The 11938-nt window shown below is 44.5% G+C and overlaps 1 protein-coding gene across 1 annotated transcript in view; it reads right to left on the bottom strand.

The window, feature by feature from the left end:
* Nucleotides 1-539: 539 nt before the first annotated feature.
* ropn1l (rhophilin associated tail protein 1-like) overlaps nt 540-11938 on the bottom strand; it is a 97259-nt gene continuing 85860 nt past the window's right edge. The window contains exon 6 of the mRNA XM_059945397.1: nt 540-1310. Within this exon, the coding sequence (XP_059801380.1) occupies nt 1211-1310 (100 nt within the window). The 3' untranslated portion in view covers nt 540-1210. The remainder of the gene's footprint in view (nt 1311-11938) is intronic.

The following is an 11938-nucleotide window of genomic DNA, read 5'->3' as shown; positions in this document are numbered from 1 at the left end:
GTAATAATAATAACATAATGACATCATCAAGGAAATACCATTCCAGCATACATTTTCTCTGCCTATTCATTGAACACAAATCTAAGACATTTCCACAAATACACTAGATTGTCATGAAACTATTGTTAACTGCAACTCATTAGGCATGGATGCTTGTCTGGTCCCAAGTGTCTGAGAAAAGTTACCAAACATTCGCTGCTAAGAGCCTGTTTCACATTAATGAGAATTATTACAGAATGGAAACTTTCAAGCTGATGATGCAAAATAATCGCTCTGACACAGACAATACTACCAGTGTGGCCACTACATTAACTGGACAAATCATTTTTCTTTTTGATGGATCAAAAAAATCCACAAAAAATATGAAATTAAATGGCATCAGTAGGTGAAACAATGTGTAATGTTCAACACAAAAATTGAAATTATTTCTCAAATAAGTTGAAGTAAAATAAATCTTACACTTAAAATTATAAAAATTTCCAATCAGACTTTAAGTTATAAAAGGGAGAAAACACATACACACACACCCATAAGCAGTGTTTAGGTAACTTTTCTCATGCTCATTTAAAAGACTAAAGAGACTGTAGTAAATGTTTTAATTGGTGCACTTAATTTCAATACATCTAAAAATTCAACTTATAAACTTGAAGATTTCAACAAAAGCAGGCTGTCTTGAAGTAAAAGGATAGATTAACATGGGATCTACAACAGAAGTACAAGTCATTCATCCTAACTGGATCATGCACAAGACTCTTCCCTCTACTTCAGTTAACCTTGTCATTATAAGCTTCTATTCCTTTCCGTCATATTACTTATAGTTCTGTTTAAAGGTTTCATCACTACTTACTCCAACTATTTTATCTGATAGCAAGTTCCAATTTCTCACTGGTTTCTGGGTAACTAAGTCACTTTCTAATTTTACATTTTGTATTTTCTAGTGATCACCTTACGATGATGATCATTTGTCTTGGATTCCCTCACTATGTTCATTTTATATTGCTTTAAAGAATCTTCAAAATGTCCTAAAGTGCTTTCCAACAAATATATTACTTTTAATCGCAATATAAAACAAGTAGATCTTACATAATAGCAAAAAGAAAACAGATCTTTGGAAAGATTGAACTTTATTAAGTATAAAATCATAGTAAATGATTCTAAAAAACGTGTTAGTTGTTCGCTGTTGTATGTTATGCTTTTGTGTTAAGCAGTTTTAAACTTGACCTTGAAGAGGTGTTTCATTTTCTTTACTATCTTTAGTTTTCTTGAAGTGTTTGAAGTTTCTGGGTTGTATCAATCCACCTTGTTTATCTCTAAAATAAAATTACAGAAAGTTGGCTGTTATAAAAATGCTCTGCACATTCTTATTTAAAAACTATCTTCAACTGTTTCATCTGCAATATCATTTTCCAGATTTCCTGCAGTTAACATTCTACATTTATTTTCTGCACAAAAATGCATAAGGATATTCTAAATATGTATTTTATAATAATAGATATGTTTTTTTGTATTTTGTTATTGCTAACACATTTGTTCTGTTTCCTTCTAATAGCACAGCTTAAAGCATTACAAAGACTGGGCATCCATAGTAACGAAAGTAATGTAGAGATGAATGAAAAATTGATCCTCCTCACGGGGATAACCAGCTTGGTCAAAATGTAACTTGGGTACATACCTGAAACACAATTGAAACAAGTCTTTTCACATTATTTGCTATTCAGTCACAGGATTTGGTCATCACTAGCATTTTGGTCCATCCTTAGATGCTCTGAACTGAGCAGGCAGTTTAAAATCAGCAACATTGTCTGGGGCCACATGCAGGCCAGACCATGTAGTGATGGCAGATTTTCATCCCTGTAGGATATTAATGCACCAGATGGGATTCGACAACAATCTGGTATTTTCATGGATGCTATTACTGAAACAGACTAATTTAACTACTTAAGTGTGAGTTTCCCAAACACCCTGGTCAGATTCTAACTCAGTTCTCTGGGTCAATAGCTGAGTACTCTGGTTGCTAATCTAGCAACTAAGTGCTGCTGCACAAATTCATCTTTGATTTATTCTTCGCATAGCTGTAGGATGGACTTCCTCTATCTCCTATGATAGTCCCTCTTTTCCATTAAACAATGCGCCAAATTACATTTCCTTTGTAATGTTCTCAGGCTGAAGACACTTGCCCGTGTCTTCTTGTATCTACGCTTTGCTTCTTTCCTAGATAGCAAGGGTATCAGTAATTTCATTCATGTGATGTTATTTATCTTGGAGAGCATCTGCACAGATTGTTGGTTTCAAATGAAAGCATTACAACAGCTATTTAGGATGCAGCAAAATGTGATGTTCTTAATCATCATGAACAATAAATAGAGATCTGTTTGTGTTCATGTAGGCTATAGCATTGTGATGAACATTTTCCATGGCCATGCTGGTGAATCATTGATTATGTCAGTGTAACAAAATTGAGCTGTCATGAAACATTACTGGACTGTTAAGACAGTAGAACAACCCAAAGTGTTTCAGAAAAACATTAAAAACTAATTAACAAGCCATTTAACAATGTACAAGAAAGGTGAACAAAACCTTTGTGACAGAGGAGGAAAAGTGGATAGGCTTAAGAAGGGAATTCAGAGCTTAAGCCTCAGTTTGCAGATGATACAACTGACAATAAAAGAATAATGAAAATAGGAATGAAGCCCTATCTGAAGAGGCACAGAGACTTTAGAGAACCACAAGATGGAAGAGGTCTACAGACAATAAGAACATTGAAATATTTGAAAACTCGAATCAAAATATTTAGATCAGGGCAGTACCTAACTGGGAGCCAGTATCACAATACACACAAGGGTTAAAAAGGAATGAGACTTCAGTGGGAACGCATTATTCACTTCAATCTGTTGTGAGATGCATAAGTGGGTAGTAAATTGTTTGATATGTTAATAACTCAGGGAAAAAGCAGGTGCATAACAGTTGAAAATGGTGGGGGTGGGAACTAGTGTTGATACATTTCTTGTGATTTATTATCCTGACAGTTTCATATAAAGGATGGCACAATCCTGTAAATGCTTTCATCACCCAGACAGAGTGACCAGCTACAATCAGAGAGATGCAATAAAGCCTGAAAATGTAGCTGGTGGCAGAAAGGAAGGCACAACAACTGGGTATTGATGACAACGTGCTTACCAACAATTGCTGCATTTTTATAAGGTCAATTATGATCATCTCCCTCTCTCAATTGTTCTCTTCATTATAAGTGACGACAATTCAACAGTATTTCACGGTGTTAATTGGTTTTAACTTAAAGATGCTACATTATTACGTGTTCTTTCTTGTTTTGAAAGTACATGCTTTCCAATACATGTCATTTCTTGTTTTCCCATTGCAAGAGTGCTGCTCCTGGCCTCATCCCAGTGCCAAGGAATATTATTGGCTTCTCACTCAACAGCTCTCCCTTTCTCTTAATCATCCCCAATCCTTGGATCTCTCTGAGAAATTTATCTTCTCTACACTATTAAATTCTCAAGAAGCTACTGCAAATCTGTCTCGTGAGACCCAAGACCCAAAAATGGTTGTGACTCAGCCCTCAAATCTGCCTGCACAGTCCAATGATACTTCCATGCAACTGCAAAACAATTTTTAGATCCTCGTATTCCAAGATACTTTAAATACAAGTTAAATTTTAAGAGACAATAGTTGCTAATAGATATAATCAGAACTGCTACTGTACATTATCTATTAAAGAATCAAGCACCAACGATAGTCACCCATGCCACTAAACTCTTTTACTGTTATGCACAGTTTAAGTTTTATAGTCAGAGCATCAATATTAATATTTATTTATTCATTCAGTGGTGTGCAGGTGTTTATGAAAACACAGTGCACAGCAACTTATTGTGATAATGTTTACAAGGAAACAACAAAACTGCATCATGATGTTAAATGGAGGAAGATGTTCTATATTTTACACACCACGCATTTAAAAAAAATCTGATTAAAAGTTAAGTACAGGCAAAGATTATTCACAGTAATATAGTGGAAAACAGTGCACCGAATAAGAAGAATTTAGTGGTCTGAGCGGCATTTTCAGTGAGAAAGCACTGAAGCTTTAAGCTGCGCATGTGCATGGCTGCACAGTAACTCAAATGCTCCCGCACACAGAGCCGTTGTTGGCACGCAGATGGAATTTTCTTTTATATAATATCTTACTAAAGTGCGATACAGTTTTCAGGCTATGTAAGAGTTTCCTGCTCAGAACAGTGGCTGGTCTGGGTGCTACAAATAGAGGTAGATAAATGATGGATGGAAGCAGAGAGGAACAACAAGGAGTGGAGCTCTAGGAGAGGAGGATGAAGGTGGAGATAGCTGCTGGGGGTGATAAGAAAGAACATAAAGGCCACCAGTGATAGAATCTGACAAATAAGGGAGGTGATAATCGGAATTATTAAGGGCAAGGTGAATGGAAGATGGAATTAGAACCAGAAAAGGGAAGGGGGGTGGGGATGGTAAAGCAGACTGAAATGGGAGGAGTGGAGCAGGATTGAAAGGAGAGAGCAAGGGGGGGAGTGGGTGGAATTGGAGAGTTCTGCAGTTTTGTACAGTAAGCCCATAATCTATAGTTTAAAAAGAGTAAAACAAGCATAATTCTTCAACTTAAGGTTTTGTGTTATTAGGATCTGAATACCAATGTTTTTGCTTCACCATAGCACAAGAATTTGTCCAGTGCCTGGGTACCTTAGTGGAGACTAGATCATGCAACCTGAATTTGCTAGCAAGCTTTTGCTTCATGGCTGTGGACATCATTCCTCCTAGGAGCTTGTGGGATAGTGTACCAATCTGCAAATTACTGGGATAGCTAAGGTGCTGTTCAGTTTCTTTCCTGTTGCAAATCAGCCAGCCAGTGCTAGAAGAGTAATCTAAAGCTGGGTCTTCCCAACAATCTGAAAAATTAGTAGCTTCACCATCCAATCTGCGAGATGTAAGGATCCCTTTTATTGATCTACTTCAGTCACTGAACCACTACTCACTTGACAATGAATCCAAACCAATAGCAACTTTCATTCATAGAATTTTGTTCTTACTACAAATGTCTTCCTCCAAACATCAGGGAAAACAAATACCCATGACCTGAACAAACTTAAACACCCCTCATGGACTTCCGGTCAAGATGGCAATGATTTAGTCGCTAAAAGCTTTCGCTCCATTTTATTTCTTATCTCTACACTCCTCCTGTCCCTTTTTTCACTCCAAACTGTTAAACTTTTTATTCTCCCTTCTGCCTGTGAATACACCTGTTTTACCTTGGCTTCAAAGGCCACCAAATTGGGGAAGAAAGAAGTTCCTGCCACTGGCCCCTTGATAATGAAATTGAGATTTCATTATCTCGATTTTGGAGCAGCACTGACAGGAGATAATAGCTGAATTTAAGTCTTCTAACAGTTCGGTGGGTTTGAAATTGGATTATATTAGGTCCCTAGTGGAGGATCATGCCCAACACTTATCACATCTCGAGTCTGCCACAGATATGTTAGACCACCATTTTAAAGAGCTGGAAAGCGTTTGTTCCGACTTGAGAGATCATAACAGCAAGCTATCATCCGAAGTTACTGATTTGGAAAGTCGGAGCAAATGTCAAAATCAACATATTCTCGGCTTGCCAGAGATCATTGAACATGGATCTCCCATTGAATTTTTCTCCACTCTGCTATGTGAGATCTTCAGGAATAAAATACTTCTGACCCTGCCCGAGATAGACAGAGCTCATCGGACTTTAGGGCCTATCCTGGAGTCGGGACACAGGCCACGTCCAGTAATTATTTGTTTCCATTGCTACCAGACTAAAGATCTCCTCATTAAGGAAGCCTGTCAGAGAGGGAAGTTGGAATATAAGAGTCAACCAGTTTGTGTTGTCGAGGACTATGCTCCCCAAGCTCTGAGTCTGTGAGCCAAATTTAAAGGAGTCATGAAAGAATTATATAATCATGGATTCAGACCTTTGCTTCGATTTTCAGTTCACCTCCAAATAATTCTTACTAGTGGAGGCAAAAAGTGGTTTAACTCGGCTTCAGAAGCTCAGAAATTTATTGATGACCTCCCTGTGGCTTCGACTCCCTCTGGTTTGGTCTGATTACTTATATCAGTGGAGAAGTACATTTTTTTCTCCTTTTTTTCTGACCTTTCTTTCTTAAGTCAGTAAATTATTTTTTATAGTTTTTCGCAGGTAGGTTAGTGTGTAAAATCTGTTACTTGTTTTCATACTTTTTCTTAATCACTAGTTCATTTTTTTTTTGGATTATTACCTTGAGTTAAGCTTAACAAATTTTGGTGGAATGGTTTTTCTTTTCACTATGTATATCTTTACTTTGTAGTGCTAAAAGTTTTCTTTCTTTTAATTGATGCAAAATGGAGCTGCTGATGATGTTAAGAATCAAGAAGTAGGATTATGGGGTGATTGATTTTTGAAGAGCTTGCTGCCGCTTTTTGGCAGCTTTCTTGTTGTGGGGTGTGAGAGTGGGGGAGGGAACTCTAATCCCAATATTATTCATAGAACCTTTAGACATTTGTATTATTCAGGACGTATTTCTGACCTGTTTTTCTCGTTTTACACTTTTGCCCCAAAGCTGTTACTTGAATTTCAGACAATGTTAATGCCTACTATCTATCCTCTATATATTTTTTTAAAGGACAATGGTTCATCCGTTGAATTTTGTAAGCTGGAATGTTAAGGGATTGAACCATTCTGTTAAAAGAAGGAAGGGGTTTTCATATCTTAAGCAGCCTAACGCAATTGCTTTTTTGCAAGAAACACACATTTGTAGTTCTGATAGCTCTCATCTTATGTCAAGATGGGTGGGACAGCACTTCCATTCAACTTTTCAGGGTAAAGCCAGGGGGTTTTCAATTCTTATAAATCAAAATGTTCCCTTTGAGCTTCATAACAAAGTATCTGATACAAATGGTTGTTTTGTGGTGACCCACTTCATAGCGCACTCGAACCGGCTCACAAATAGCCAGCGCGCCTGCATAAAGGCCAGTCCCAAAAGAGCGCCAGGTCTGCTTCACCCACAAAGGGAAATGCCCGCGCGGGGCTGTGAATACGTGCCCCCTACAGCATCTGCACCCAGGGAGGGCGGGATCAGGGAGGCTTTAAAGCGAGGCCGTGAAGTTCGAATAAAATCTTTCTTAACTGCAGTTTACCGACTCTGTGTCATTATTTCAGCGCTGCACGTAGCACACCGCTACAATTGGTGACCCCGACAGCCCAAACGATATTTAGACCAGAGATGAATGACGCCGCATCTGTTCATGTGGTTTCGTTGAAACTGCCAAGCTTCTGGACGCTGCGACCTCACCTATAGTTCCAGCAAGCAGAAGCCCAATTCCACGTTCGGCAGATAACCTCAGAGGACACACGTTACTACTACGTGGTGAGCTCCCTCGACCAGGACACAGCGGCCCAGGTCGCGGAGTTCGTACAGTCTCCCCCAGCGGACGGCAAGTACACGGAATTCAATGCCCTGCTCCTCAGGACTTTCGGACTCTCATGGCGCGAGCGGGCTGCCCGTTTACTGCACCTGGATGGTTTGGGGGACAGACCTCTATCGGCTTTAATGAATGAGATGTTGTCTCTGGCCGGAGGACACAGGCCCTGCCTCATGTTTGAGCAGGCATTCCTGGAGCAGCTGCCCGAGGACATATGCCTGCTGCTGGCCGACGCGGATTTCAGTGACCCCCGGAAGGTGGCAGCCTGGGCAGACTTGCTGTGGAACGCCAAGAAGGAGAGTGGGGCGTCCGTCACACAGATCACCAGGCCACGCCCCCAGCAGCAAACCAGACCAGGCCCAGCCACAGAGCCCGCTAACCCCAGAGGCAGGGGTGAGGAGACCAACGAACAATGGTGCTTCTACCACTGGCAGTGGGGCGCAGAAGCCCGCCGCTGTTGCCTGCCCTGCAAGTTCCCGGGAAACGCCAGGGCCAGCCGCCGCTGATGGCTACGGCGGCTGGCCATTGGGATAGCCTCCTGTATGTGTGGGACAAGAGGTCGGGACACCGGTTTTTGGTCGACACCGGTGCCGAGATCAGTGTCTTACCTCCGACGAGTTACGACACCCACAACAGGGCACCATGTCCCACCCTGAGGGCCGTGAATGGCAGCACAGTGAGGACCTACGGCACCCATACAGTGCAGCTACAATTTGGCTCCAGCCGGTTCATGTGGGACTTCACACTGGCTGCCGTAGCCCAACCACTTCTGGGTGCAGATATTTTGCGGTCTCACAGCCTGCTGGTCGACCTGCCAGGGCAGAGACTGGTCCACGACGAGACCTTTCAGATGTTCTCCCTGGGTGCAGCCCAGTCGCCAGCCCCTCACCTCGACTCCATCAGGCTGTCCGACAACGACTTCACCAGGGTCCTGGCGGATTTCCCATCGATTCTGGCACCGCAGTTCACGGCAGCCATGCCCTGACACGGCGTACAGCACCACATCCCGACCCAGGGACCAGCCCTCCATGCCCGTGCTCGAAGGCTTCCCCCGGACAAGTTCCAACTGGCAAAGGAGGAGTTCAAGAGGATGGAGGAATTGGAGATCATCTGGCGGTCTGACAGCCCATGGGCCTCCCCCCTGCACATGGTGCCCAAAGTGACAGGGGGCTGGAGACCATGCGGCGACTACAGCAGGCTGAACGAGGCTACAACACCGGACCGCTACCCTGTGCTGCACATTCAGGACTTTGCAGCAAACCTGCACGGCGCATGGATCTTCTCCAAGGTAGACCTCGTCCGAGGATACCATCAAATCCCAATGCATCCGGACGACGTCCCCAAAATGGCACTCATCACCCCATTCGGCCTTTTCAAGTTCCTCCGCATGCCGTTCGGCCTGAAGAATGCCGCACAGATGTTCCAACGGTTAATGGACGCAGTGGGGCGCGACCTGGACTTCGCTCTCATCTATTTGGATGACATCCTCATAGCCAGCAGCAGTTGTCAGGAGCATCTGTCCCACCTCCGTCAACTCTACGCCCGACTGAGTGAATACGTTCTAACAATCAACCCAGCCAAATGCCAGTTCGGGCTCGACACCATCAACTTCCTGGGCCACAGGATTACTAAAGACGGGCAACCCCTCTGCCCGCTAAGGTAGACGCAGTCCGCCATTTTCCCCGACCCACCACAATCAAAAGCCTTCAGGAGTTCATGGGTATGGTAAATTCCTACCACTGCTTCCTCTCTTCAGCTGCCCGAATCATGTGCCCCCTGTTCGCCCTGATGTCGGGTCCAGGCAAGGACATTACCTGGGATGAGGAGTCCGCCGCCACTTTCATTACAACGAAAGAAGCCTTGGCAAACGCCGCAATGTTAGTGCACCCCAGAATGGACGTCCCTACCATTCTCACAGTGGACGCATCTAACATGGCAGTCGGTGGGGTACTGGAGCAACTCATCGCAGGTTGCTGGCAACCCCTGGCGTTTTTCAGCAAACACCTGAGACCACCCGAGCTCAAATACAGTGCTTTCGACCGGGAACTGTTGGCGCTATACCTGGCAATCTGGCATTTCAGGTACTTCTTAGAAGGTAGGCCCTTCACTGCGTTCATGGACCACAAGCCGCTTACCTTTACGTTCACGAAGGTGTCCGATCCCTGGTCGTCCCACCAGCAGCGCCATCTGTCCTACATCTCTGAATACACAACGGATATCCGCCACGTCTCGGGTAAGGACAATGTCGTGGCGGATGCGCTCTCTCGCCCTAACATTCATGCCCTTTCCCAAGGGGTAGACTTTGAGGTGCTGGCAGAGGCGCAGCAAGCAGATGAGGAGATCCCTAGTTACAGAACCGCAGTCTCTGGTTTGCAGCTCCAGGACCTCCCCGTAGGCCCAGGTGAGAGGACCCTACTCTGTGACGTCACCACCGGCCAACCCCGTCCCGTTGTCCCGGCAAACTGGCGGTGACGCGTTTTCAACTCCATTCTTAACTTAGCGCACCCCTCCATCGGGACAACGGTCCGGATGGTCTCCAGCAGGTTTGTTTGGCACGGACTCCACAAGCAGGTCAGTGAATGGGCCAAAACATACATGCACTGCCAGACGGCTAAGGTGCAGAGGCACACCAAAGCTCTGCCACAGCAGTTCCACCCCATCCACTGGCGTTTTGACCACATTCATGTGGATATCATGGGCCCCCTGCCAGTGTCACGCGGAGCGCGGCACCTCCTCACTATCGTGGACCGGTTCACCAGATGGCCAGAAGCGATCCCGCTCACCGACACCACCTCCAAATCTTGCGCCCGGGCACTAATCACCACCTGGGTGTCCCGCTTTGGTGTACCGGCCCACATTACCTCCGACAGAGGCGCCTAGTTCACCTCTAGCCTGTGGTCAGCTATGGCCAGCCTTTTGGGGACTCAGCTGCACCACACAACTGCCTACCACCCACAGTCGAACGGCCTGGTGGAGCGTTTCCACTATCACCTAAAGTCAGCTCTCATGGCCCGCCTGTGAGGAGCTAACTGGGTGGACGAGCTTCCCTGGGTCCTACTTGGCATCCGCACGGCGCCCAAAGACGATCTGCACACCTCGTCGGCTGAGTTGGTGTACGGCGCACCCCTGGTCGTCCCCGGGGAGTTCATACCAGCCCCAAGGGGGCACAAGGAAGAACCCGCAGCATTCCTGGGCAGACTATGTGAGAGGCTCAGCAACCTGGCCCCCATACCCACTTCACAGCACGGGCAGAACCCGACCTGCGTACCCAAAGACCTGCAGAACTGTAAGTTTGTGTTTGTACCAAGGGGCAGGCATCGGCCACCACTACAATGGCCTTACGAGGGGCCGTTTACGGTGATCAGGAACAACGGGTCCACGTTCGTGCTGGACGTTGGGGGGAGAGAGGAGGTTTTCACGGTGGACTGACTCAAGCCGGCCCATGTGGACGTGGCGCAACCGGTCGAGTTCCCGGCACCGCAGCGCAGAGGCCGACCTCCCAAACAGGGTCCGGCCCAAACTGTGGACATTGGGGGGTGAATCGCTGGTTTTGTGGGGGGGGGGGTTATGTGATGACCCACTTCCTAGCACACTCGAATCGGCTCACAAATAGCCAGTGTGCCGGCATAAAGGCCAGTCCCAAAAGGGCGCCAGGTCTGCTTCACCAACAAAGGGAAAAGCCTGCGCAGGACTGTTAATATGTGCCCCCTACAGCATCCGCGCCTGGGGAGGGCGGGATCAGGGAGGCTTTAAAGCGAGGCCGCGAAGTTCGAATAAAATCTTTTTTAACTGCAGTTTACTGACTCCGTGTCGTTATTTCAGCGCTGCATGTAGCACACTGCTACAGTTTTATTATTGTCTCTGGGAAATTATGCAACACACTGGTAGTCTTGGCTAACTTATATGCCCCCACTTCAGACGATGTGGAGTTTTTTTATCGTTTCTTCTCTTTATTGCCTGAGCTGAGTTCATATTCTCTCATATTGGGTGGTGATTTTAATTGTTGGTTAGATCCAGTTTTGGATCGATTGTCCTCTATTCCTAGATTAACAAGTTAATCTGCTTTATCAATTCAGTCTTTCCTAATTATGGTATCTCCGATGTATGGCGTTTTCTCCATCCAAATGTGAGAAATTATTCTTTTTTTCCCACATGTCCATCATACTTTCACTGGAATTGATTATTTTTAATTGATAATCAGTTGATTCCATCTGTTCGTTCTTGTGACTATCGGAGTATATTGATTTCAGACCAGGTCTATAATTCTTCCTGGTTTCCCCCAAATGAACAAACATTGGCATTTTAAACTGACCTTGTTGTCAGATAATGATTTTGTAAAATTTATGGAGGACTAGATAACATTTCTTTAAAAATACTAACACGTCATCTGAAACCTCAAGTCAGGTTGTTTGGGATGCTACGAAAGGATACCTAAGGGGTAAAATTAATTTCATATTCTGTGAAT

The sequence above is a fragment of the Hypanus sabinus genome, chromosome 20, assembly GCF_030144855.1.
Source record: "Hypanus sabinus isolate sHypSab1 chromosome 20, sHypSab1.hap1, whole genome shotgun sequence".
NCBI classification, from domain to species: Eukaryota; Metazoa; Chordata; class Chondrichthyes; order Myliobatiformes; family Dasyatidae; genus Hypanus; species Hypanus sabinus.
This window is presented reverse-complemented; position numbering and strand designations above follow the sequence as displayed.